Consider the following 27,780-nt stretch of genomic DNA (forward strand, 5'->3'; position numbering starts at 1 on the left):
CCCTGTTCCCATTGGGAATGTGGAGCACCCCGGGACAGGCGACAGAGTGCAGGAGGCTCTGGTTTGAGGTGTTTTTATTCCATGTTACTTGCAGCCCCCGCGCCTGGGTCAGCCCAGCCCGGCCCGGGTGCTCCCAGCGCTGCACCCCCAAACCCCAGCACACCCAGGGGAAAAGCAACCGCAGCCCGGAGCCGGGCCTTGGGATGAAGCCTTTGGAAAGCCCCAGCGAGGGGCGGGGGGTCCCTGCCCCACTGGGGCCTGGGCAGTGCTGTCCTGGAGCAGGACAGGCCCTCCGGACCCCTCCCATGAGGGGACATGGGGCAGTGCTGGAACCTCTGTCCCCGGTATTGAACCAGAGCTGGCAGAGCCAGGGCTGGGGAGCTCCAGGATGGGTCTGGGGGTCAGAGGCCCTGTGAGAGGAGGGCTGAATCCCTCCAGCATCCACCTGCCCCTCTGCCCCTGCCCAGCGGTGCCCAGGACAGCCCCAGCTGGGGGCTGAAGGGAGGCTGGGGGACAAGACCCCTGAGCCCCAGCTCCGGCCAGGACACGCTCCGGAGGGATGGGAAGGCACCGACTGGAGGACTGGCTCCCAGGGCACAATGGAAGCCAGGTGGGTGCCCGAGTTACGTGGCTGCCCCGCAATCCTTCTCTGGGAGTCCAACCGTGCTCAGTGGGGGCACACGGCACCCGGAGGGGACGCCCCTCCCGCAGCCCCCATGGGGTGCCAAAGCTCACCAAGCAGTGCCAAGCCACGAGCTGGCACGTGCCCACCCCATGCTCGGTGTCCAGGGGTGCCTGTCCTGCTCTAGGAACGTGACAGCCACCTGCCCATGCCACCGGGGACGGTCAGTGCTGGAGCTGTCAGGATCCAGGCACTCAGGCGGGCAGGGAATGAGAGCAAAGCTGTGGGCAGGGAGATGCCAAAGCCTCCCTCTCCCCTTGAGTAGGAAGCGGGCACGGGCAGCTCCCTAAGCCCCCCAGCTCCCCCAGGGCAGGCTGGCAGCAGCTGAGGGTGCTGGGGGGCCAGCCCAGGCACGGGCTGAGGAAAGCATTGGTTCTCCGGGCTGGGAGCCCCCAGAAGGGAGCGAGGAGTAACCGGGGGGCTGGAGCCTCCCGTGCCTGGCTCTGCAGCCCGGGCTGGAAGCTGCAGGGAGGAGAGGGAAGGGACAGGCGCCGCTCCGGATGGCTCCGGGCAGGAGCGGGGCTAGGAGCGGGGCAGGCTGCACATCTCGCAGTGGTCCGTGCCCGGCTGGTTCATGAAGGTGCAGTGCTGGCAGGGCCACATGGCCGCGGCCACGGCGTGCGACGAGCCCCCCATGGCGCCGTACTCCTGCAGTCCCGGGAGCGGGACGCCCACCGTGCCTGCGGGAGAGAGCCCGGCGCAGTGCTGGGATCCCGCTGCACGCCCCACCCTGCAGCCCCTCACCTGCCCTGCCCCAGCCCTGCAAGTGCTCTAGGCCAGCTTGGATGGGGCTTGGAGCAACCTGGAAGATGGCAGGGGGGTGGGATGAGCCTCAAGATCCCTTCCAACCCAAGCTATTCCACGATCCCGTGACCAAGGGACGGCTTCCTCCCCACAAGCTTCCAGTAGCCTCTGTGCTTGGGAGCAGCTCCCAAGCCAGCTCAGCCAAGGGACAAGGGACCCCCCTCCCTCAGGGGCACCCAGCCCCAGGGACCCCCCTCTTACTGCAGAGCTGCTCGATGGTTGCCCACTGCTCCGATTTTTTCCAGGTCTGTGCAAGCTCCTCATTTTTGGTCCTCACGGCTTCCAGCAACAAGCTGATGCTGTCCTGGAAGTCACAGGTGGGAAATGAGCACTGGGGACCCCTCCAGTGCAAGGCAGGACCCTGAATCTGAGCTGTTCCCCCTTTCCCAACATCCTTGGGGTGCCTCAGTTTATCCCTCTGCTCCCCAGCATTCCGACAGAGCCCAACACCCCTAAAGCTCCTTTCCTCTGCTCCCAGGAGGTATTCCCTACCCCTGCAGGCCAGTGTCCTGGCACCACGGGCCAGTCCCACCTTCCAGAGGTGCAATCCCTCCACACTGGAGCACTCCAGCCCCCATCCCCATTCCCATCCTGATCTCCAGCTGCCCACGGTCATCCCGGCTGCCTCGCACATGCGCGGCCTCTGGCAAACACGGCCCAGCTGGATCTCCCCGGGAAGCTCCGGGGCAGCCGCCAGGCCCACGGTGCCCAGCCAAGGGCAGCCGAGCTGCACAGCCAGGACCTCGCTGGCCTTGAGCTCCGGGGGCTCTGATCGCCTTATTGTTCCCACTGAATTCCTGACTCTGAGATAATTTTTAAAACATTTCCAGCTCTGGGAGCTGTAGCCAAGTTGGCTCTGGGATCATGTGGACAACAACCCCCCTCAGTGTTCCCAGCAGCCCAGGGGCTTTGTGTTTAGAGTTTAAAAAACGTTTTAAAAGTCTTTAAACCTTCTCCCAACAGCCTGGTCAGGAAGAGCCAGCACAAGGCCCTGCCCAGGGTCATGGGATGGCAGGAACGGTCACCTCCACCCTCCTGAGGGACCCCTGGAGGGGCTGAGGGCCCTGGGATGGGGGGGATGGAGTGGGGACAGGACCCTCCCAGCCCCGTTACGTACCCGCAGAGGCATGACCTCGTTTGTGACCAGGAAGAGGAGCAGATGGAAATCGGAAATGATGTCTAGGAAAATGGAGGAAGTATTTTGGGACAGGTATGTGGCCAAACTGTGGAAGTCCTGGGGAGAGGGGACAGAAATGAAGAGAAGTCAATTCCAATCTGGATCCACTAACAGATATTCCTGTCCCTCTGGCTATCGTCTGCAATGTGCAGGGACATTCCCCAAATCAGAACCCCGCCCAGCTGACTGAATCCCAGCTAACAACTTCCAGTAAAAATGATCTTTGGGCCCACAGGAGCTCCTCTTGACCAACCCCAGCACCCACAGAGCTGATCTCAGGTCCAAGAGGTGCTGAGGGGGAGCCAGGCAACTCCAGCCTTGTTCCTACAGAAAAGAGAGAGAAGAGGACATCCCATCCCATCCTCTGCCTTGACCTCTTGCAGGAACAGCTTTCTGTGCTTAAGGATTCCATCCAGGAAGAGAAGGGAGCAGGAACAGAGCCCAGTCTCAGCAGGTTTGTGCTGTCACCATGGGGCTGGAGCCCCCTGGCCCCTCTGGAGCTGCCTGGCAGGCACAGGGAGCCCTGATCCCATCGTGGATGTGGCAGGAGCTCAGCCCCGGCCGGCAGCCGGCATTGGCATGCAGACACTGCTCCGTGCAGGAAGGACCTTGGCAGGCTGAGCCAGGAGGGGGTGACTTGAGGGCACAGCTGTCCCTCTGCAGATGTCAGTGAGCAGAGCCCATCCCCAGGGAACCCAGCTCCGTCAGGAATCTCCCCTCACCTGAGTTTCTCCCAGCACATCGCGGTTCTCGATGGGGAATGGGTTTTGAGAAATAGAAAAAGTGTAGACTGGATCCTTAGGGAAAGTTGTAGTAATCTAAAAAAAAAAAGAAAAAATCCAAGGAAGGATGATCAGAGACTAGTGGGACAGTGGGATATGGGAAGCAAGTCCAGATAGCTGAGAACAGCCATGGCTATGATCCCAGCTCAGCCAAACAGTGAGGCATCCTGCAGGGATCTGATGGCTTTTAATTTAATTTAAAGTGATATTCCATCACCACACCCCTTGGCTCCCTTTCTGGGGAAGCTGGAGGGATATGATGGGTTTGGTCTTGACAGATGCCATGGAGAGCATCCCTCCCTGCACAGGTTACTGGGATACAGCAATGCTGGCACAGCTGTGCCCTGTGCCACGCAGCTGCTGCTGGAGGGAGGTCCTGGGGGGATCCTAATGCAGGTTCCAACCCTGTGTTTTTATCCCAGTGACACCCCAGGTACCCCAGGAACAGGTGCCTTCACTCCTGCAGGAATTCCCGTGCTCTGGCACTGCTGTGCCAGGGGCAGCTGGACCTGAGAGGCGGCTCCAGGTGGATCTAATGGTTGTTGGCACCACCTACTCCAGCAGTATCATCTGGCATCCCAATTATTTGCTTTCCTGCCTTTCACGCCGTAACTTTGTTTCCCAGCCCCGGGGCTGAGCTGTGCCGTGCCTGGCAGCAGCTCTGCTCCGGCCAAGCTGTGCCAGAGAGTGAATTCCCTCCTCCAAGAAAAGGCATTTCTGGACAACCTGCTGAGTCATTCAAAGGAGATGGATCCCTAATTGCTGCTCTGGAGTTCCCTCATTAGGCAGCGCCCGAGACATGGGTCTGTGGGGCTGCTGCTTCCCGGCCATGTGGCTCTGGGCCAGCTCAGAGCCCTGATAAGGCACTAGGCAGTGTTTTTCTGGAAAACAAATGTGTTCCTGGCAGCACACCGACCCCACGGAGCAGGGCAGCCACCTCCCTGCTAGGAATGCCTGGCAGTAGCAGGCAGAGGAGGATAATGTGTCTCAGGAATCCCCTTCGCTGGGAATTTCAGAGGTGGGTTAGGAGTTTGCTCCCCTGTGACCATCTCCAGTGGGAAGCAAACGTGTGCAGAGAATACTCACATCTATGATGAGGTACTCGACCGGGAGCGGGCGAGCCAGCTGGGTGATCTCGTTCCCAAACTTGTCTATGTCCTGAAAGAAAAAGAGTTGGATTATTCCTGAGCGTGGAAGTGGTGTGAAGCCCAAGGGATTCTGCCCTGGAGATGCTCATGCAGAATCCTGTGCTCTGGGAGATCACTGAGGATGTGGAAAAGAACCTGGATGGGTGGTGCAGGGCTGCCCAATTCCCTGCTGCTCCCTGGGGCTGGAGATCTCTGTAATTCCAGCATCTCTGGAATCAGGATCTGTGTTTCCCTGTGAGCCAAGAGACTGCAGAGTCACAAACCACCTTGGGCTTGTCTCCCACTAGAGAGAGGCTTGGAATTATCCACGGAGTGTAAAGGTGGGATTCTTGGGGTTGTTGGACTCCATGATCCTTGTGCATGCCTTCCAACTCCAGGTATCCCACGATTCCATGATTTTAAAAGCCATTTAGGTGGCAGCTCCACCTCAAAGAGAGGGACAGGTCACCTCTGCCTCCTCAGCCCAGGCAAACCTGCCTTCCTGCAAATCCAGGAGCGCCTCAACCAACTCTTCATCTGGGAATTGGGAATCCAGGCACTTCCTCACACCCAGACCCTTGGAACCAGCACATCCCATGGCGTAAACTCGTTTTGCTTTGCCAGACGAAGGGAACATAAAGTTTAATTAGGCAGACAAACGGCCGGCATATGTTCATTAATCATAACCTGACAATTAGACGTGATTGATGTCAAACACGCCGGGTTCAAACGCCGCTTCGGAAATAAATCCCGGCGAACTGACACTTTTCATTAAAGATTCCGTACGAGGGGGTTGTGTTTTCTCCCTAAATCATCACTTAACGTGGCATAAATCATTCATGGAGCCCCACATAAATCATACGCCCATAATTCCCAGGCAGGGACGTTGTACTGGACGTTCCACGGGCTCTCAGTGGTGGAAGCTGGATCTGGAGCTGTCACCCCCCAAAGGTGACAAAGCCCCGCTCTTCCCGTGTGGGATGGGAGCAGCATTCCATGGGCTGAGCCAGGGAGCACCATGCAGGGCTCTGCTGCCCACGCCTGACTCCAGGACTCCCTCCCCTTTCTCCCAGCCGTGTTTTCTCCCGGAAAGCACCACTCCCCCGCTCTCCCGGGTGTTTACACAGCACAGCTATGCGGAGCAGCAGCCAGCACCACCCCTCTCCCAGCCAGACCTCGCCCCAGCAGGCTCCAGCACGCTGCTCCCCTCCAGGCACAGCCCCCCTTCCCGACCCCCTCCCCGAGCACCCCCTGTCCCCAGGAACTGCTCCCTCTGTAAAAAATCTCCCTTCCAGTCTTTGAAGCGCTTTTGAAAGGCAATCCTGATAAGGATCTTTGCTCCTCACACATGACAGGTTGTGGCCTCAGATCTCTCTGGCTCTGACAGGAGCAGGAGGAGCTGTGGAGCCTTTTTTTGGGAGATCACAGGACCCCAGAGCCAACCTGCTTCTAGATCTCAGTGATACCACAAGAGACAGGAATCAGATCCAATCAACTTCCCAAACACAATCCTGCCCCTGCATGAAGGGACCTGCAACAACTCACGCATAATTAGCCCATCTGGAATTTATTTTCCAATCTAATTAAGTTCTAATATGCAGAAACATTTTTCCAGCACCTGTTGGCTTTAATCTCCCCCTCTGGGGATTTCCATGTTAAATGCCTGCTTTTTCATGGCATGCTGCTGAGGCCTCCAAGACATCCACAGACTGGAACCTCGCTCCCCCCGAGCCGAGGACATGTCCTGATCCTGACAGGACAGTTCCCTCAAGCCCCAACATTCCTCTCCCACCACCACGATTATTTATTTATGTTTTAAATGCCTTAATGAACATCAGGTTGGGATTATTGGGAGAAAGATCCTTCTCCTGAGTTTGGCATCATCAGGACCCTCCCAGCATCCTGTTATTGCTGCAGCCTGAGACCCCCAAAGCCCAAGGCACCAGCTCCAAAGGGAGGCCAGGAAGGCGATAATGGAGTGAGGAGCATTTGGCTTCAGGACAAAAATCCCAAAATCCAGCAGCAAGGCCTGGAGGATCTGGACAATGCATCACCCCAGTGGAGACTGCATCAAGGCTGGAATTAGAGCCCTTCAACCCACTGTTGGAGGCAGGAGCTGCACAGGGATGAGGGAGAACAGGGAAAAGGGTGGGAACACAGACACCTTGGCAGGATGGAAAAACTTCTGGGTGGCTTCAGGATTATCCACAGAGGGTGAGAGGAGCAGCCAGGGGAGCTGCCAGCCGGAGGGAGGCTCAGGATCCGCATCCCAGGACAGCCGTGAGCATCCCCCCTGTCACCATCCCACGCTGTCACCGTCCCGTGCCGTGAGCATCCCGCATCCCACGCCGTTATTCCCGACCTGCTCCCTCTGCTGAAGGCACGGCAGAGCTCGGCAGCCATCTGTCCTTCCATGTGTGAGTAAATCCCAGCTTTGCTCTTCCCTCTGCTGACTCCCAGGCAGCCCTGCCCCTCGCACGGGCAGCGCGGCTGAGGCGCAGAAACGAAGCGACTTCTCCAAGAGCGAGTGACAGGTCAGGGAGAGTTGAAACCCTTCCCAGGAGACTCCTGCTGAGCTAATCCAGCATCCTCCTCCCCGGAGCAGCTGGGACATTTGAGGCTAAGGCAGCTCATGAGCTGGTGGGAGGGCAGCCAGGGAAGTCCTTCCCCGTCAGTGAACACTCCCCGCAGCCTGGCTCTCCCTGGGAAGAGGATTTCCAATGCCATGGTAGGACAGCCTGCTCAGAGGTCCTGCTGGGCTCTAATACAAGCAGGGCCCTGGCTTGGGTTGTCCCAGGGAGGGATGGGACACGTGTCAGTGGTGCCAGGCCAGGGCTCAGCCACGGCTCAGCCACAGGAGAGCTCAGAGCACGTGCAGGACTCGAGGGCAAAGGGCTCTTGCACAACGCTTGTAAAGGGCTTTTGTCTTACACTATCCCAAAGAAACTCTGGGGGAATGTTAAACCATCCCAAAGAAACTCTGGAGGCACATTAAACCATCCTAAAGAAACTCTGGGGGGATGTTAAGGCAGCTGGAAAATGCAATTCACTGTGAGGATGACGACGACATCGTGTTTGCGCTGAGCTGTCACAAATACCTGTGATAAGAGACAAAGCCAGCCAGCCCCCAAATCCAATTATCCAGGAGTTTTAAAGCGTCTGTAAAACATCAGGAATCTCTTCCTACAGTTGATGAAGTTAATGGTGGAGCAGTTCAGCACTGCAGAGTTCCAGTGGACTGGGAGAAGGTGACAGCTGGGACGGGGTGCAGCAGCCCAGGGAGGGATCCCCCAGCTGCACCCTGAGCACTCCCTCAGTGTTGCATATCAACCCAAAGTACATTCTCAATGAAATCCAAATCAATCCAGCTGTTTTCTAAAACCAGATGGACAGAGGAGGCTGCTCAAGGACAGAAGACAGGATGGAAAATCGTGTGGAATATTCCAGGCTCACCCTCATCCAGCTCAGAAACTGGGTGAAGTGGCTGTTGCAGCATCATCATCTTCACTCACAGGGTCTTTATCCCAGCCTGTGTCTGTGTCTGCACATCCTGGACTTCTTCCTGAGCTCTGTGTGCTGAGCTGGCCAAGCAGCATGTGCTGGTTATGCCCTGTTCCAGCTGGAACCAGTGCTGGGCCCTGATGCTTCCCAGACACCCCAGCAGGCCAGGAGGGATCCGTTTTTCCTCCTGGCCAATCTAACCTGGGGAGGCACCTCAGAGCAAAGGAACTTGTTCTCACAGTCCCCAAACCCCTCGAGTTCCCCTCTGGGGCACAGCTCTCCCCTCCTGAGCCAGGACAGCAACAGCTGTGTGTCCAAAGCCAATTCCATGGGGGTGGCTCATCAGAACAGCAGGCCAGGTGCCAACATAAAGGGAATGGTAAAGAAATATAGAAACCACCCAGCTGCAGGCTCAGGAAAACCACAGGAGAATGCCAGTGCCATCAGCTTTCCCACTTCCATGGAAGAAAAGCAGCCCCTTTTCCCATTCACAAGCTGGAGGTGAATCCACCGCGCTGCCCTCAGACAGATCCGAGTTCCACGGGTCCTGCCTCACATCTGGCTGCTCTATAAATACATCCACACTCCACAAACATCAGCCTCCTGGTCCTCATCCAATTAGAATTAATTTGTAGAGCTCCTTTCATCCTAAAGGGCTTTTCAGATGAATACTTGGATATTGTATGGGAATGCACATGGACTTGTCTCTGCACAGTCCCAGAGGAAACAACAACTACTCCAAAGTGCAGCTTTCTCCCAAAAACTTGCTGAGGGGGGGCAGCACACAGGGGAACCCCACATCACAGACTGGGGACCAAGCGAGAGCAAGGTACTGGATCCCAAAGGTTCCATCCTGTGCCACCAGATTCCTGCTCCTCCCGGAGTCACCGGGGCTCGGACGCGGCTGTTGTCACCATCCCAGGATGAGGTAGTGTCTCTGATCTCAAGCCTTGCGCATTTAATGGGACCCCGAAGGTTTCCCAAGCCAGGAGTGATTAAGCTTTCCACAGATTTAAGAACATTCAAAAATAATTGAGGGATTCTGGAGCCAAATCCATTGGAGGCTGAGGGAGAATCCCACCCGGCGGGGCCATCCTCGAGCGCTCCGCGGAAAGGGCAATCAGGGAGAGAAGCTCTGAAACATGAAATCAGCCGCAGCCCGACCCAGTGAATCAGTGGATGATGGAAATTTCCATGGAAGGCTGGAGCCATCCGTTCCCATTTTGTTTATCTCCCTGCTTCAGATTAGGGATGGGAGTGAAGCTCTTCTGGGAACACCCACTGGCTTCCTGCTGCTCCCAGCACCCCGGGTGGGCCACATGTGGGCCACAGACCTGCAGGACCTCCTGCGAGGCTGCCCGAGTGTGGCACGGCCTGGGCTGTTCCAGAGTGGGATGGGGGCATGCCAGGAGATGATCTCACCCTCCTCACGTTCAGGGCCAACCTTTGCACACCCAGCTCTGCTGGGTTGTGATCAGCCCTGGCTTATCAGCCCCTAGGAGGAAGCTGCCTGCTCCAGAGAGAGCAGGATTCCATCTGCTCTCCCTCTCCAGCACTGGATTCAGCCCAGAGGTGTTCCTTGTTTCCAGGTGGGGTCAAGGCAAGCCAGCAGTCTGGCACATGGAGGCTCAAAGGGAAACCAGCACTTCCCAGTCCCACGTTCAGGGCACGCAATCAGCTCTACTCCCATTGCTGGAGCACAGTCCCCTCATTCCACTCCTCCCAAACAAAGGCAGCTTTCCTTGTCCTGTGCTCCTTAAAGGACAGCTTTACCACAGGCAGCAGGAGCAGACAGGACAGGAAGGAGATAACACACGGGGTGATGGATGGCTAATTAGGCAGCCAGCAGTGCCATTAATTAACTCCTCTGTCCCTGCTCATGGGGCACCAGGAGCCCTGGGCTGGAGGGGCAGTGCTATCGGCATTTGCAGGAAGCCTGATCCAGAGCCCCCAGCTCGGCCATGCAGGCACAGGAGGGGCTGAAGGGCTCCAGGAACAACAGGTAAGGGAATAATGACATTCCATCCATCACCAACAACCGCCAAGAGCAGCAGGCAGGGACAGCAGTGACACCTCATGTTCTTCCTGCAGAGCTGCCTCCAGCTCTGGGCTCCTCGGCACTGGAAGGACATGGAGCTGCTGGAGTCCAGAGAAGGGGGTATTCACCTGGACATATTTGCTTGGAGAAGTCTTCAGGGAGACCTGAGAGTCCCTTCCAGTGCCTAAAGGCACTCCAAGAAATTTGGAGAGGGGCTTTGGACAAGGGGTGGAGTGACAGGACAGGGGCAACGGCTTCCCACTGCCAGAGGGCAGGGATGGATGGGATATTGGGAAGAAATTCTTCCCTGTGAGGGGGATGAGGCCATGGCAGTTTACCCAGAGAAGCTGTGGCTTCCCTACCCTGTAAGGGTCCAAGGCCAGGTTGGATGGGGCTTGAAGCAGCCTGGGATAGTGGAAGGTGGCAGGGGTGGAATGGGCTGAGCTTTAAGGTCCCTCCCAACCCAAACCATTCCACGACTCTATGACATTGAGTATTTTGGACCCGCTCTGGATGCACATTTTCCCTGCTGCTCCTCAGGATCAGTGCTCGGATCCTGGGGCACATCCCAGGGCAGGCCAGGCCCTCAGCCCTCACCTTGTAGAAGACATCAGGCACGTACTGCTCGCTGCTGGACTCCTTGGCGTAGCCCAGCTCGGGCGCGTCCCGGCAGGGCAGCAGGCACTCGTCCCGCACCAGGGCCATGCACTGGTTGGACACCTGGTAGCCCTCAAAGTGCACCTGGTTGTCAGGGCCACCTGGAGGAGGAGAGGATGGTTAAAGATCCCAGGATCACTGAGGTTGGAGAACAACTCTAAGATCGACCTGTGACACACATTGTCACCCAGGCCAACATCCCTGGGCACCTCCAGGGGTGAGGACTCATCCCACAACCCTTCCCGTGAAGAAAGTCTTCCTGAAAATCCTGCACAGGGTGATTTCCCTGGTGCAACTCCAACAGAAACGACTGGAAGAGCAGCACTAAGGTTGGACTCCATGATTTTAGAACTCTTTTCCAACCTTAAGAATTCCAAGAGTCTATGATTAAACATAAAGCTAAAAGTGATGAACACTGAGATGAAGCTGCTGGTGCTGCTGCATGGCAAGAATTTTAAGCAAGAATTCCCTCTAAACTCCACATTTTTATAGCCATACACATTTCCAGAACTATCCCAAGAGCAGAGAGCCCAGGGAACAGCAGGGATGCTCTGCCAGGAGCTCCAAGGAGGAGGAGCTGCCCTTTTGTGGGCTCTGACAGCAGCACCCTCCACTACCCTGCAGGTATCTCCTCCTTTTCCAAACCAAACTCAGGCATGCAGCTCCTGTGGCCCTGCTTCACACCCAAGGCTCCCTGAGCTGCAGATCACCTGGCCATGCCAGGCTTGAACAGTGTTTTCTCAGCCTGTACTGGATGGTCTGGTGGAAATCTGACATGGAAAGTGGGAATTAGGAGCCTGGCTCATGGAAGGATCACATGTTTGGCACTTTCATTTGGATAATGTAAGCAACATCAGGTCATGTGTCACTGGAATACAACTGGAAAGAGAGGAGGAGGCAGATGGTAGGAAAACATTACTATTTCCAAAGCCAGGAATTCGGGAGGGAATGGGAATTAATCCATGTGGAGGATTTAAAGGCAAAGTTGAGGCAAACTATCCAAATACATTTCTGCAGCACAAAAAGAGGGACTCAAGTGTTTAAATAGAACCTGCTGGGCTGATTGAACAGAGGAGAATGAAATTAGCTGGAACAGCAAAGAGGAAATATTCCTTTTTTACCCTTTGATCTGTAACCTCAATCACTCACTGCTCCAGAACAAACACTCCTAGAAATTAAACATAGACCAGGACAGGGGAAGGCCTGAACGCAGTGTGTTTGCTCAGTAAAACACCTTGTTTAATAAAAAAATTAAATAAATAAATAAATGTATAAAAGAAAGATACAGATCTATATTTAATGAGAGATGGATGTGTTTAGCAGTCTGGAACATACAGGCTCGGGCCTGTTAACTAAAAAAAGAGCTTTTTCACTGAAAAAAAGGCCCTGGGAACCCTTACAAAGCCAGGCTCGGGGCAGGCAATGTCCCATCCCACTTTCACTTTTCACTCTGATGTTATTTGGAAGTCATGAGGGTTTTTTCATTGTGTTAAACAGAGCCAGAACCAGCGATTCTGCTCCAGGGAAGGTTTAAATGAAGACATGTGTCATCCCATGGAGAAGAACAGAGTGAACTGGGAACACTGCAGCCCTCCCAGCACATGCCAGTGTCCCCCCTCCCAGCCCAGCCCATCTACAGTGCCCCTGGAGACTCCCTGAAAATGGCTAAAACCAGAGGCTTTAACCATAAGCACTTTGCAGGAGCTTCTGTTTTACTCAGCCAAAAAAATGTTTCCAAACATTCTTTTTATTTTTCCCCTGACAGATTTTTTTCCCAGTCAGGTTTCCCTGACAGCAACATGAGGGAGGTAAAGATCCCTCCTGAAGGAGGAACTAATCCATAACTCTGGAGTGTTGTGGTTCTGCACTGCTGCTTCCAGGCAACAGAATTTGGAGCTTAAGGATTTGAAATAAAAAGCGAGCAACAGTTGTTGCCCTGGCTGCAGGCAGAGAGTGATTTCTGGGTCAGAGAGGTGGGGCTGAGCCTCAAGTAAGTCTCTTTTAACAGTTATAGAGTAAAAACCAGGCAAATAAATAATGAGTGAGTATTGCAGAGAGGATAAAACAAAGAATGAGGAAGTATTGCAGTTGATAGAGCAAACCCCTTGTTAAATAGGACAGATGGGGAGCAGGACATGTGATTTTTGGCATATTCTTCTACTAAGAGGAGGTACTTCAGGTGAAGCCCGGAGGGCTGAGGCCAGTTTGTACCTGTAGCCACAACTGTGACAAACTTGGATCCAAAGTGCCCATCGGGAGAGAGGCGACAGATGTTGGGCTGCTGGTTCTGGAAGTTGCCAGCTGTGATGCACTCCTCTGCACTCAGGAAATACGTGTCCTGAGGGGAGAGCACGGACTCCAATCAGCCAAAGGACAAGGTGACGTAGCCCAGACCTATTTCCCTGGGCTGCAGCCAAGGAAAACGACCAACACCCCAGGAGAACTGGCTTTCGTGGAAAGCTGCTCTGGAGCCTGGGACAAGAATGTGACCTGTCAGCTCCTCAGCCCTGGGCTGCCTCAGGACTGCCCCAGTCGAGTCCCACCCACCTCTACACACCTTCTTTTTTTTGAAAAATCAAGTTTCACTTTCCAAATATGGATATCACTGGGTTTACAAGGACAGGAAGCTGTGGAGGTCGAAGTTTGAGCACCTATGTGTCACAAAGCCCAGCCCATGGGAACATCCTCTGAGTCACTCTGCCTCACTGGCTTTGTCCCTTATCCCACTCCACTCCTTGGGAGTTTTCTGAGGCCTAAAAAGGGCAGGGATAGATGAAATTTCAGGGAGAAATTCTTCCCTGTGAGCAGGGTGAGGCCCTGGCACGGGGTGCCCATAGAAACTGTGGTTGCTCCTGGAACCCTGGGAAAGTCCAAGGCCAGGTTGGACAGGGCTTGGAGCACTCTGGAACAGTGAAGTTATCCCTGCCCCTGGTGGCACTATATGGGCTTTAAAGTCTCCCCCCACCAGAACTATTCCATGATTTCATGAGCCCCATTTCCTCAAAGCAGGGGTGTGAAGGGCTCCAGCAGCTCTGCCTGCTTCCCAAACAGCTCAATCCCTAACATTTCCAAGGGTTCCAGCTCCTTTTCCTTCAGAAGTGCCTGGAAAACCCCATCTCCCAAGAACTCCAGTGCCACCTGCAGCCCTGGCTCAGGAGCTGGAATTCTTTGGGAATTTGCTGGGTCACACTTGGATCTCACCTTGTTCCTGCTGTATCGAACGGTGCCTTTCCGTGTGTCTTCTGAGACCAGGTCAGTAAATATCCAGCCAACCTACAAAGGGGGATGGAGAACATTAAGGAAAAAAAGGACAAAAAAAAGAAGGAAAGAGGAAACCAGAAGAGCTCAGACATTTTCTGCTCACAGGACACGATGTTCTTGGCTCCTCTCGGCCCTGTGCACACTGCTGCAGGGAATGGCTCTCCCAGCTGTGCCTTGCTCCTTGGAATCCCATTTCCAGGAGCAGCAGCATGCCAGCTGGCCAGCCAGGGCACCTGCAGCATTAGGTTTCACTATGGAATATTTTTTCATGGAAAGATCTGGAGGCTGCAAGAGGCCTCTGTGCCACCACCCTCTCCCACCCCCAGCATTTCCTACGGACAGTTTGGAGCGGGATCCGGCGCCCGGGGGTGACAGAGCAGCTCAGGTGGCCCCAGCCTGACCCTCTCACACAATCCCAGTTTGAACCTTGCATGCACTCCTTAAGAGAAAGCTCATACTGGAGTGTGCCCCATTCCAAACTGGAGTCAGCACTGACCCCAGCAAGCACATTCCTGCTTTCTGTGGTACAAACACCTCGGAGCGAATCCTCTCACCCACACGTGACGCATGTGAAACACCTTGGCATCAATCCTTCCAGAGCTGTGACATGGACACACACCTTGGGATGATCCCTCTCCACCCAGGTGCCAACCCCAGCTCCCACAGCATTAACCCTTCCAAGGCAGAACTGATCCCAACCCCCCAGAGCCCAGACAGACCAAACCCTGCAGCACTTGGTGACGTGTTAAGTCCCATGGATTAAAAATATCTGATGGGAGAACACGGAAATAAATAACACTCTGAGAAGTTCTGCTCCAGCCTCTGGCGAGGGGTGGGATCTTATCTGAGAGAACAAAGCCCTCCCCAGATGTTTACAGTCTGCACTGAGCCTTCTGCCAGGCGGGTTTTCTCCAGCAAGTCAAATCTTGTTTGTGTACATCCCATTCCTGGCATTCCCACCATACCAAAGCTGCTCCCAAACCGGAAAACATCAGAGCAGGTTGGAGGGCTGTCAGGAAATCAGGGAACCCTGATGGGATCCCTGCACCCCTAACCCCACACAACATTGACTCCCTGCAGCACCAAGGAGGGGAACACAAGCCAAAGGCAGCCCCTGCTCCTGGAAACGGAGCACAGAGGCAACTCCAGATCCATCTGGGCCAAATTAGCACTTGCCAGGGAGATGCTCCCTGGAATGGCTCCTGTTGGAGGGGAAGGAATGGGAAGATGGAGTTTGTGCTGCTTTGCCCCTGCTACTGCAGCCACACAGCCCTGTGAGGGGCCTGTGCTCAGGAAAACCCTCTGGATTCGGGTTTCAGACCCAAATATGTACCAGCTGCTGACACTTCAGCGAGATTTAGGTAGCCTAGAGGGTGCTGGATAACCCCATGGAGCTGGAGAGAATTGCTGACCACTTCCCTGCCACACACAGACACGAGATGCGACACATCCTGACCTTTCTCAGGCCGAGCTTTGCCGCGATCTCATCCACAACCTCGGCTTTGGGATCCTCCAGGATCTCCAGGCTGTTCTGGGTGCCAATCTGCAGCAAAGAGACACTGGTTAGTGACACAGAACTGGGGAAAAACCAGTGCAGCCATTGTGGGCAGTGAGGCAGAGGCTGGGAGCAGAGGTCTGGGCTTGCCCTCAGGCACCACCACACACTGGTGTCACCCCAGAGACCTCCCTGTGCCACTCTGCTCTCAAGCCACGCTCCCAAGGATCCATTTGTTCCTTTTCCACTGACAATCTGTTGGATTTTACTTGGCAGCCGTGCAGAAACCATGAGGAGGAAGGAAATACGTGAGGAGCAGTCGGCTGAGGAGTGGTGCTGTGCCCCACCTAGTGGGGATTCCAGCTGCTCCAGCCAAACCCATCCTCAGCCTCTCCATTATGTCGTCTTCAAATCATTTAGACTTCATTCTATCTAATTAAGCTGCTTCAATTTTCCTAGAGAGCTGGTAAGGAACTGAAGCAAGGGCTGCAACTGTTTTTTCCTAGTACAGAATCTGCTGGAAAACTGGGAATCAAGGAAAGATTAAAAGTGAAATCTGCAGTTACAGTCACCCTGGATTTAAATCATCCGAGGGTAAAAAAACAACAAAAAGCAAAATGGGGGTTTAAAATTCTTTCTGTGGCTGCAACGGATGGTGATGTTAAGGAAACAAATCATGTCCTCTTTTCCTCAGGACAGTTTTCCTTGGGGAGCTGCAGCTGGAAATACCAAACTAAAAAGGTGTTTGTGCGTTCCCTGACCCTGAGTCGGCACTGAGGGCCCTGGGTCTCACCTTTTCTCAGGACAGTTTTCCTCGTGGACCTGCAGCTGGGAATACTGTGGGAGGTTTTCCAAACTAAAAAGGTGTGTTGCCCAATTCTGAGTGGCCCCTGAGGGCCCTGGCTCTCACCTGGGGGGGTTCATAGATGGCTGCCACCTCCGCCCGGATTCCCAGCGGGATGTCTTTGTGCTCCGTGTACCGGCCGTACAGATATCCCAGATGTTGGTTCCCTGTCTTCCTCCAGAAGTCTAGGAAGCGATCTGCAATTGTGTGGTTCTCAAACATGATGTTGTCAACATGCCTGTATTTCTGTTTGACAAAGTTCAAGTGTCAGGCCGTCCTCCGCTGGCTCCGGTCCCTTCCCAGGACACACACCACCCTCCGGAGCTGGATCCTGCACAGCAGGGCTGGGGGGCTGGGGGCTCCCTCCCTCCTCCCTCTGCTCAGCTCCCACCCCTCAGCACTGCTCCCTGCTCAGGCTGGGGTGTGGGATGTGCTCAGCACCCCCAGCACCTCAGGGGCTTCACTGGGGGTGAGGGTGGAGGTCCCACCTTTGCATGAAAAAGGACACTGAAATTTAGGAGGAAACCAGCAGAACCGAGTGGCTTTTTGGATGATCCCATGAGGAAAAACAGTGGGATTGATCAGCAGGATTCATCACCAGTGCTGCTAGCTCAGTCCTCACGCTGGGAGGAAATTCTGACCCAGGACATTCTGGAGCCCATTGGGCAAGGCCTGAAGACCTGGAGAGGATTGCCCTGACACACGCAGGCTTTGTGCTCCTGGTTGGCTTTTCTGGAAGTCACCTTTGCCAAAGCAAAAGCCAGGTCCCCTGGCAGGTGCCCGAGCTCCTCTCACCTGTCTGTTGAGGGTGATGGCACTGGGCTGGCACTTGGTGCAGATCCCCTCAGGCCACGGAGGGTGTCCCTCACACCCCGACTTGATCTTACAGCTGATGTTCTCCAGGGCTACAAATTTCCCTCTGGGGGAGGAGGGAGGAGAAAGGGGGAAGAGAAACAGGGGACACAAAGGAAAACATGTGGGAGAAGAAAAGGAAGAGGGGGAAGAGAAGGCTGCTGTTAGCACAGTAAATGCTTTTGGAGCAATCATTTATGGAGTCTGTGGGAAGTAAGAGATTGTAGCACCACAGCAAATCCTCCTTTCATGTGCACAAGGCTTCCTGGAAAGGGAAATTCCCTTCAAATGGAAGTCCTGTGGACTTGAGCTGCATCTCCCAAAGAGATTTTAAAAGTCTCAAAGGTATTGAGGAATAGCAGGGAGAAGATTACACCCCTATGTAACTTATGTCCACCAAGTCTGAGAAACAGGCTTGGAGCTTGGTGTAATTAGGGAACTTCTTTCCTTCCATCTGGCCTTCCCTCCCATCAGGAGTGTTTCCTGGAAGGAATCATATTGCCACAGGAAAGGAAAAAATAGAAATAAAATGGGGACATAAAATAAAAATACAGACTTAATTTTTCCCTCCTGTCTTTTCCTTTTAACCTCAACTTTTTAATGTGCTTTTTCCTCCTTCGTTTGCCAGTCAATCCTCGTGTCCAACACTGAGATCTGTCTGTACTTTCATTTGTGTTAAAAAACCCAAAGCTCTAACCAGATTCCCTTAAAGCCAGAGATTTCCTTACTTGTCTGCCCCTCCGGTCAGCTTCCTGATGTAGGCATGGAATGACATGTGCTTCACAGGAGGCTCCAGATGGTTCAAATAATCCTCATCGAAGGGCTGCCAAAAACACGGCACAGAGCAGAGCCAGGTCACACACCTGTCTGATAACACCCTGATCCCTCAGCAAATGCATGTTCCACACTCAACCCCGCCAATGTGGAAGCAATCAAGGAAATTCAGGCTCATTTGCAAGGCAGCTACTACTGGGATGCAAACAGTGGAGCTTTACAACGGGGAGTTTTATGGTGGCCTCCTGCTCTGGGAACAGATTGGCCCCACAAATCAGAATCTCAACGGCAAAAGGTTTTTTTCTTTCAATATCTAACAACAAACAACGGGCCCAGCTGTTCCAACACGGCCAAGGACTCCCAGAGCACTTCCAGCAGAGGGGAAGAGCCATCCTGGAGCAGCAGGATCCCCTTTGGGGGGTGGCTGCTGCTTCATGCCATAAATTACACAGCCCTGCACGTCTGGAGGTGTCACTGAAGCTGCTTCACCCTGGATAACCAAGGAATGGTTTGGCTTGGGAGGGGGTTTAAAGCCCATCCCATTACACCCACTGTCATAGCAGAACACCTCCACCATCCCAGGGCCCTGTCCAGCCTGGCCTTGGGAACTTCCAGGGATGGGGCAGCCACAGCTGCTCAGGGCAGCCTGTGCCAGGTGGTTAAACTGGGAAGTGCTGGGATCCAGGAGAGAGGGGACGGAACAAGAAAATCCAGGGAAAAGTGAAGACTGAGGGAGAAAAGAGCTTTTTTGAAGCACTTTCTGTTAAACTCATTGCTGCAGAAAAGCAGCTTTAACCAGGAACCACCCAGGACCACAGAGGCCTCGAGCTTTAGGGATCCCAGAACCAGCAGCTCCGGCACTGCAGGGCAGGATTCCAGCCTGGAGCTGCCACCTCTTGGCAGGCACCATTCCTAGGAAAAGTGTTCCTACTGGGAGCAACTGGGGGAGTCTGTAGCACCTTCCTGGGGCTCTTACCTCCAGTGGGACACAGTGCACACATTTGCCCAGGGGGCCGTGGCGACACCTGGGCAGAGAGAGAGAGAGAACTGGGGTTAAATCTCATTTCACCTGGAAATTGAAGGAGGAATAAATCTTATTTAATCATGGAAAAATCAGCCTGTAAAAGTTTCTCTGGAGTAAGTTTGGTGTGGAAGATCTACATGAGCTCTGAGCAATTCTCCATCCCCCATGTGGCAGGGTAATTTTAACCAAAAGCCACCCAAAATGTTCATCCTTTATCAGGCAGGGCAGGAACAAGCAGGGAAGTGTGTGTTTATCAGGCAGATAAGTCCTGCTGGGTAGAGTTACAGAGGGGAAAACATCTCCTTTTGTGGGGATTGCTTTAAAAAAACCCCTAAACTAACACCAGGTCAGCGCTGGTTTCCAAAGAAAGGTCCCAGGAGAGGAGCAGTGAGGTTGGGCTGTAGAAACAATGGATGGGATCCAGTTGCAGGAGGTTTTTAAAGGATGTTTTGTGGCAGATAATGTACAGAAAGGAGAGTTAAATGCTGCTAAAGCACTCAGCATCCTTCAGTGGAGATTGATCCACACTCCCCAAGGCAGGAACCAGCCCAGACCACTCCTTTTATCCTCCACACCCTCCCCTGGGCCCGGCTCCCTGCTAGGAACAACTCCATCAATTCCTCTGGAAAATGTGGGTGAGTTCAAGGCAACATTTCTGCCACAGAGTGGTGGGGTTGCCTTTATTGCTCCAGTGATGTGATATCCCATCACTTATGGTCAGCTGGGAAGGTCAGGGAGGATTCTCCACAAACCTCCTCATTGCTGCAGCACTGAGGATACACCACGTGGAGCACAGCCCCAAGGGGAAGGGCAAACCATTCTGTTTTAGCAGGAACTCCTGCCTTTAAAATTTTCCCTCCAACCTTTTGAGGAGTCTTATTCCAGAAGGTTCCAGCCCCAAGGCCACAACCAGTGCAGACATCAGGCCAGGACTCAACTGGGTAATTAACACTGAGCAATTAAAAGCCCCCTCCCAGCAGAGGATGTTTCAGCAGCACCAGAGCAGGTTTTGGGTGGGTTTAACTTGTTGTTATTTTTGCATAAAGAGAAGCTGCTTTGTTTCCCTAAGCCTTTTGCAAGGAAGAGCTTTGGGAAGTTGGACTTTGGTGCATTTTTGTGAGCAAAAGGGACTTCCTGGTTTCCTGGAGAGGTCAGGCAGACATGTGATGAAGGGAAGCCAGAGCAGGCAGAGACTCAAGTCCCACTTCCAAACCTCTGCCATTGGATACTTCCACTCCTTCCCTTCACTTTCATGTGAGGAGTGGCTGGGTCTGAAGGCACAGAGTGTTCCTGCTTGGGACAGAAAATCCTGGAATGCTTTGGGTTGGAGGGACCTTAAAGCTCATCCCATTCCACCCCTGCCATGGGCAGGGACACTTTCCCCTATCCCAGGGTGGTCCCATCCCCATCCAGCCTGGCCTTGGGCACTGCCAGGGATTCAGGGGCAGCCACAACTCCCCTGGGCACCCTGTGCCAGGGCCTGCCCAGCCTCCCAGGAAGAATTCCTTCCCAGTACCTCATCTAACTCTGCCCAGGAAGAGTGCAGAATGCTCATGCTAATCTGGAGAATTCCAGTGCTTTAGGAGCACAAAATTCAGGAGCACGAGCACCAGGGTCTCCCCCATCTTAACGATGGTTGCTCTGAGTGAGTCCTTCCTGTGAAAACCCTGGGATCTGGACATCTGCTTCCTCCCTGGGCTCTCCAGGAGCTGCTTTCCCTTGAGAATATCCCCAGGGCACTCAGGATGGAGCCAAGGGCAGCTCCCCCAGCAGGACCAGGACCCACCCCCACCACTTACAGCTGCTGGTCTCGGTTCCGGTAAATCTTCCCATCCTGCTTGATCAGGTACTGGTCAATCTCATCTTCCACCACCTGGGGGGCCCCCCCAGGCCGGGAATTTTGGGAGACAGAGGTGTCCATGGTCTCTGAGGAGGAGCCAGCTGGGCTGGAGGGATACAGGAACAGCATATCCCCGTGCCTGCAGGGGGGGAAACGGCACAGGGCTAGTGGGAGCTGTGGGAGACAACAGCCAGGAGGCTGGAGGTGCTTCCCAGCAGGCAGCCAGCTTCCATGGAAGGGCATGGAACGTGGCACAAATTGTAACCAGGCCAGCACAGGTGGCACTTGGAAGCTGCTCTGTGAGCCACCTCTTCCCGCTTTTATTTGCATTAAATGCAAATCCTTCCAGCAGGAGACAAAGCTGAGGGGAAAATATGGAGGAGGGAGTGGGGATGAAAGAGTGAAAACAAGGATGTGGGAGAGAAAGCTGGGATGAGGGAAAGGAGAGTGAGGGAGGGAAAGCAGGCATGGAAGGGTGAAAACAGGGATACAGGAGGGCGATGGGGAGATAAGGCAGGGAAAACTGGGGATGATGGAGGCAAAGTGGGGATGAGGCAGGGAAAGCTGGGACTAAGAGGTGAAAGCAGGGATGAGGGAGGGAAAACTGGGATGAAGCCTCCCCACAGCAAACACACCCCAAGGAGTGACCCAAGGAACCGCCACCACCTGTCCCGTGTCACTGTGACCCCCATCCCAGCACAGCCACCAATCCCAGGAGTGACACTGGAAGCTGGGCACTCCTGGGATGTGACTTTCCCACTCTGGAAGCTCCAAGCAGAGCCCCTCCCTCCTGGTGAGGACTCACTTGATCTTGAGCAGGTTGAGGGATTTGTTCTGCGCCGCCGTGATCTCGCCGGTCCGGTTGCGGTTGGTGTACACAGAGAAGCCATTATTCCTGAAGCCAAACTCCTTGGCCACCTGCAACACAGGCAACGGGGACAAGGTGGGAGGAGTGAGCCTCCTGAAAGGGGCTCAGAGCCACAGCTGACCCCAGAGAACCTCTCCTGCAGAAACTCAGCTCAATTCACCCCCATTCCTGAGCTCGGCGTAACAAGAGATGGAAACACCTGGAAAAAATGAGCAACGAATTTTAGCAGGAGCTGAAACAACCCCACCAGAACTGTCTCTGCCTCACACAACACAAAGGCAGAGTTCCAGCCACAGCCAGGCAAGCACTGCATGACTGCAGGGGGAAACTTCTCCACTATCCCAGTTTTCTTGCTCCAGCACACACCACCAAGCCATTCCCATCCTCCTGCCACCAGAATTCCGCAACCCACACCTCCACCTCTGTGGATCTTCTGCCTTCAGCTCCATTCCCCCCTCCCAGCTGCTCCACTCAACCTCTTCCTGCTGTTCTGGCTGGCTTTCCCCCCTTTTCTCCTCTCTCCCATGGAATTCACTCCACAACAGGCACCCCTTGGTCCCCAGGCAGGTTCTCCCAGCTCAGATTAAGTCTGGTTCACTTGGAATCACTCCAACACCTCTTCCCAGCCAAAATAATTTGCACATTTGGCCCCTTGAGAACTTCATCAGTTAAAAAGTGGTGTTTAAAGTTTGTCTATTTGCCAGGTTTTGCCCTAAATTCTGAAGTGAAAGGCCTTTATTTTTATTAATAAAAACAATCCCCATGGCTTAGGTCAGAGTCAGGGATGGGATCCTGCCCACAGGACAAATCTGATGAGCCACAAAGAGCTGTCACATGAGCACAGCCATGAAAAGCAGTTTTTTCCCTGTCAGCTCAGCTGTGATTTGCAGCACTGAGTGATCCCTTTGAATGGGATCCTTTCACAGGGATCAGCTCCTGCTCCTCGGGCCACAGAATTCCATTTTTAGGGGCAGACCAATCCCACAACACATTAACAGCAGGTTTGAGCTGATTCCTGATCCTGAGCACACCCAGAGTGACTTTTTGGGTGCTTTTCCCCAGGATGTGCCACAGGAGACAGGGAAGATTCTCCAGCCCTTTATTCCTTGAGCACTCCTGGAGCAGATCCAGGTTAATTCCTGGTATGGAAGCAGCAATCTGACACCCCTCTAGTTACAGCTGCCCCCCTAAACACCAAACCCAGCCCCTGGGTGAACATTCCAGCATTAAAATCCACAGCACAGGTAGGTCTGTGTTTTATTTAGATAAAACACAGACCTCAGGTGGGAAAATTTGCCACTTTCCCGTTCCAAGCAAACCCTGCAGCAGGAAATAAACCCAAACACGTCCCTGCTGCAGCTCAGCCAGAACACAGAGCCTTCCCCAGATGAACAGGCAATTCCAGGTGCTTTTGTCCTGGCAGGAAGTGTTTTCCAGCCCGAGTAACCCGAGCCCTGGAAAGCAGCAGCTCGTTCTGCACAGGCTCCAGAGCTCCTGGAAGCTCCTCTTGCCTTGGCAGGGGCTGCAGGGAGCGTCCCTGAGGCAGCCCTGAAAAACACCAGGATTGTCCTGGCCAGGTGGGAAGGCTGTCAGGGAATGCTGGCCTGTCTGGGCCACAGCTCCAGCCCAAGCTGTGACTCACAAAGGGAACGTTCCCACTGCTGCCGTTCCCTTCCCTTCAGGAATACACTCATGGAGCAGGGAACCCCCAGGCCGAGGGCTCCAGAGGAATTCCAGGTGGGGAGCAAAGGGAGAACTGCTCCCTCCTGAAGAGCACAGAGCAGCTGCCTCACAGCAGGGCCAGCCCCATGCCCAGAGCGTGCTCCCCTCCCCAGGAGCTCCTGGGATCTCACTCCATCCCCGCCCTGCTCTCTCCAAATCCATACTGGAGAACCAGGAGCACACACAGCACACCCAGACAACATTCCAAACCCAAATCCTGCAGCTGAGCCAGCCTGGAACCCACCTGGAGCAGCAGGTTTGGCTATCCCACAGCTCCCCTTCTGCTTCCCAGCTGCCACTTCTTTGGGAGAACCCCAAAAAAATCCTTCCCAGGAAAATTCCCACCCCAGGAAGCCCCAACAGAGAAGCTCAGGGAGTTTTTCCTTAAAATTTGTCATTTTCCCTCTGGAACAACACAAGCTGCACCAATCCAAATGTGGTTTTCCACATGGAACGCTGCTCCTGGCTGCTGCCAGGGGAGGTTAAACAGGGATCTCCCACAGGACAGAGCCAGGGGAGCCCTGGCCCGTCCCATGGGAAGGCACTGTGCACCCTGGGTACCTTTTTGAGGAACGTCCCCACCGTTTCTCTCTTGGTGGCCGTGATTCTCTTCACTCCCTCCGGCGACTGCACACGGATAATCTGGGAATGAGGGAGCACCGGGTCAGGGAGGGGGGACAGAGCCCACCCAAACTCACGTCCCCTACTCCTCCCTCCTCTTCCCTCTTCCACAGGGCCTGGAAACAGCCGGGGGAGCAGTTCTGGGGTGATGTCTGTGAGCACGGGGGAATCATTCCAACGCTCCGGGCTCTTGGCACCAGCTGGCTCCAAGGAAAACACCTTTGGCCAAAGCGCTGACCTCAGAGATGGAATTAGACCTTCAGCAGGCCAGACCAGACCTTCCAAGGGGAGTTATTCACACAGGCACCGGCCCAACTGGTGCTACCGGGCACTGCACTGGCGTGGCTGAGCCCCGGGAACGAAGGAGGGGGAGAGACTCCGGCGGTTCCCGGGAAACCGGAGCTCCTGGCGGGGGGAACGGGGAGAGGAACCCTCGGGGACAGGCAGGGCAGGGACAAATGTAAATTTCGGTGTCCCCGGAGCGCTGAGGGGCAGCGCTGGGACTCGAGCGGCTCTAAAGGGGACGCTCAACCGCGGCTGTGTGACACGGGGACACGACACGGGGACACGGGGACACGGGCACGGCGTGAGCAGGAAGGGGGCACGGGCACAGAGAAGAGGCACGGCGAGCTGCCCGTGTCCCGCCGTCACCCCGCAGGAGCCCTTTTCCACTCTCCCGACTTCCCTCCGGGGCACAGCCCGCCGGGAACGGCGCCGGGAGCCGTTCACCGGAGCGAGCAGCCCCCGAGCCCCCCGCCCCGAGTCCCCGTCCGCGGCTGAGCGGCACCGAGGGGTCACGGCCCCGACCCCCGCGGGGAAATCCACGGGAGACCGGCCCGCGGCGCCGCTCGGGGGGAGGCCCGGCCCGGACACCGCCGGCCCCGCCGCCGGCCCCCAGTCCCGGTGCCCCGTCCCGGCCCCACAGGAATCTGCTGCCTCATCGCCCCTCCCCCGGCCGCACTCACAATCGTCTCGGCCATGGCGCTGCCCGCGGGCCCGGGGCTCGCCACGCCGCACAGACACGGCCCGGTGCGGCCCGTCCCGCTCCGCTTGTCCCGGCCCTGCCCGGCCCGGCCCTGCCCGGCTCCTCCCGGCCCGGCCCGCCGCCTCCCGGGACCGGCCCGCCCTCGCGCCCGCCCCCCCCGGCCCCGCGCCCCGCGCCCGCGTTCCGCCGCACCAAGGTTCCTACCCCGGCGTCACCACCAGTCGTCCCCCCGTGCTGCCTCGGTGTTACCGACATAATGGTCCCCCATGCTGCCTCGGTGCTACAGATATAAGGATCCCTCCCGCCGCCGCGCTCGCTCTTTGGTTCCGCACGCAACCAGAGTCCCCGGTGGTCTCGGAGGGGCCCCGCGGTGTTGGAGGGAGGGATCGAGCCCAGCTGTGGAGCAGGGGGGGATCGGGCCCAGCTGTGGGCGTGGGAGGGTAGGGGGATCGTGCCCAGCTCTGGGGCGGCACACGCAGCCCCATTTAAGCCCGCCCGCAGCCCCTCACATGATGGGAGTGTGACGGGTCCAGGCACGAGGTAGCGGCGATGGCGCTGAGCAGAGTCCGCCTGTTCCAGCCCCACGGGGAGGGCACCCGGCTGCTGCCCCAGGTAACCCCGGCACCCCTTACCCGAGCACCCACGTCCCCCCACCCCCGGGTAACAGCGTGCTGCATCCTTGGGGGTCTCCATAGGGGTGGATCTGGGGGTCTCTTGGGGTCAGAGTCTTTGGGGTGCGCCCCTGCAGACCCCGTGATGAGCAGGGGTGGGTTTGGGGCTAAGCAAGGCGGTGTGGGGTGGCTCCAGGAGCCGTGACAGTGTCCAGCTGTGGGATGGAGGAACATTTTTGGGGGGCTGTGAGTGGCTCCTCTGTCCGTGCAGGCATCCAGGCTGGTGGAGCTGCCCTACTCTTCCTTTGATGACGATGACGACGACGACACGGCTGAGCAGGACCCCGGGGTGTGGTACCCCGACCGCCCCAAACTGAGCCCCTTCAGCCGCTGCGTGCGCTACCTGGCCTTCCTCTGGAACCTCCTCTTCCTCCTGCTGGGGCTGCTGACCCTTGCCGTGGGGCTCTGGGGGCTGCTGAGCAAGAGCCCCCTGTCCGGGGTGGAGCGTGGGGCGCCCCTGGGCTCGGACCCCATGCTGCTCTTCGTGCTGGTGGGGCTGGGGGCCAGCACCGTGTCCCTGGCCGGCTGCCTGGGCGCCCTGCGAGCCAGCCCCTGCCTGCTGCGCTTCTTCCTGGGCTCCCTGCTGGCTTTCGGGGGGCTGGAGCTGCTGGGGGGGCTCCTGCTGCTGCTGCTGCGGCGGCGGCTGCGGGACGCGCTGCGGGACCTGCTGCTGCTCTGCCTGCTGCGCTACCAGGAGGATCCCGACCTGCAGTTCCTGGTGGATGAGGTGCAGCAGAGCCTGCAGTGCTGCGGCCTCGAGTCCTACCGCGACTGGGAGAGCAACCCGTGAGTCGGGGCTGGGAGCGGAGAGTGGGGGAGCCCATGCCCACCCTGGGGCTGAGAACCTCCTTTGTGGGACCCCATCCCCACCCTGGGGCTGAAAAGCCCCCCATTCCTTGTGGGCTCTGTGCTGTGGACTCATGTTTGGGGTGGTGGGATCCCCAGAACAGCCCAGAAAAGAGAGGGCAGAGCTGGAGCCCACGCTCGGTGTCCAGTTCTGTGCCTGGCTGTGCGGGACCCCCGTCCCCACCCCGGGCCTGCGTGACCCCGCTCTCCGTGTCCCCCCCGCAGGTACTTCAACTGCAGCTCCCCGGGCGTGCAGGCGTGCGGCGTGCCCTTCTCCTGCTGCCGGGAGCCGCGGCAGGCCGGCTCCGTGCCCAACGCCCAGTGCGGCTTCGGGGCGCTGGCGCTGGGCCCCGCGGCGGCCGCGGCCCTGCTGCACACCGGGGGCTGCGGGGCCGCGCTGGCCGCGGGGCTGCGGGGCCAGGCCGGGGCCATCGCCGCCGGGGCTGCCGCCCTGCTGCTGCTGCAGGCCGTGGGAGCGCTCACGGCCCTCAAGGTGCTCGGGGATATCACGGCAGGGAGGGTGTGGTGATGAGGATTGCCTGGTTTGGACCCAAATAAACCTTGTCAGAATCCTGACCCCATCTGTGTCCTGCTGCCCTGCTGCTGCTGCAGGCCGTGGGAGCGCTGACCTCAGGGTGATTGGGGATGTCATGGCAGGGAGGGTGTGGCAGTGAGGATTGCCTGGTTTGGTCCCAAATAAACCTTGTCAAAAATCCTGAACTCGTCTGGGTCTTGTCTGTGCTGCCATTGCCACTGCTGCTGAGGGTGTGCAGGGTCTTTGGGGATGGCTGGGGTGCTGGTTCAGTCCCAAATCAACCTTGTCTGAATCCCAAACCCATCTGTGCCCTGCCACCCTGCTGCTGCTGCAGGCTGTGGGAGCGCTCAGAGTGCTCGGGGATGTCACGGCAGGGAGGGTGTGGTGGTGAGGATTGCCTGGTTTGGTCCCAAATAAATCTTGTCAGAATCCTAAACCCATCTGTGTCCTGCCACCCTGCTGCTGCAGGCCCTGGGAACGCTCACGGCTCTCAAGGTGCTCGGTGGTATCATGGCCAGGAGGGTGTGGCAGTGAGGGTTGCCTGGTTTGGACCCAAATAAACCTCGTCAAAAATCCTGAACTCGTCTGGGTCTTGTTTGTGCTGCCATCGCCACTACTGGTGAGGGTGTGCAGGGACATTGGGGATGGCTGGGGTGCTGATCCAGCCCCAAATA

General features: G+C 56.2%; 2 protein-coding genes across 2 annotated transcripts; one reads left to right on the plus strand and one right to left on the minus strand.

The window, feature by feature from the left end:
• Nucleotides 1–57: 57 nt before the first annotated feature.
• NPLOC4 (NPL4 homolog, ubiquitin recognition factor) lies at nucleotides 58–25,185 on the minus strand. The gene is made up of 17 exons (XM_084218253.1): nucleotides 25,035–25,185; nucleotides 24,010–24,090; nucleotides 21,664–21,776; nucleotides 20,818–20,997; nucleotides 18,971–19,019; nucleotides 17,949–18,043; nucleotides 17,164–17,287; nucleotides 16,435–16,614; nucleotides 15,486–15,572; nucleotides 13,970–14,041; nucleotides 12,980–13,106; nucleotides 10,709–10,869; nucleotides 4,532–4,603; nucleotides 3,386–3,481; nucleotides 2,604–2,720; nucleotides 1,688–1,790; nucleotides 58–1,362 (listed from the first exon to the last, which is right to left on the minus strand). The coding sequence occupies exons 1-17, from the start codon at nucleotides 25,047–25,049 to the stop codon at nucleotides 1,205–1,207; spliced, it is 1,830 nt and encodes a 609-aa protein (XP_084074379.1). The 5' UTR covers nucleotides 25,050–25,185; the 3' UTR covers nucleotides 58–1,204.
• A 417-nt stretch (nucleotides 25,186–25,602) lies between these two features.
• On the plus strand, nucleotides 25,603–27,210 carry TSPAN10 (tetraspanin 10; the record flags this gene model as incomplete). The annotated part of the gene is made up of 4 exons (XM_084218535.1): nucleotides 25,603–25,666; nucleotides 25,937–26,511; nucleotides 26,797–27,091; nucleotides 27,184–27,210. Exons 1-4 carry the CDS (start codon nucleotides 25,604–25,606, stop codon nucleotides 27,208–27,210), a joined length of 960 nt encoding a protein of 319 aa, XP_084074661.1. The 5' UTR covers nucleotide 25,603.
• Nucleotides 27,211–27,780: the final 570 nt, after the last annotated feature.

Source organism: Fringilla coelebs (genome assembly GCF_963513975.1).
Source record: "Fringilla coelebs genome assembly, chromosome: 19".
In the NCBI taxonomy this organism is placed as follows: Eukaryota; Metazoa; Chordata; class Aves; order Passeriformes; family Fringillidae; genus Fringilla; species Fringilla coelebs.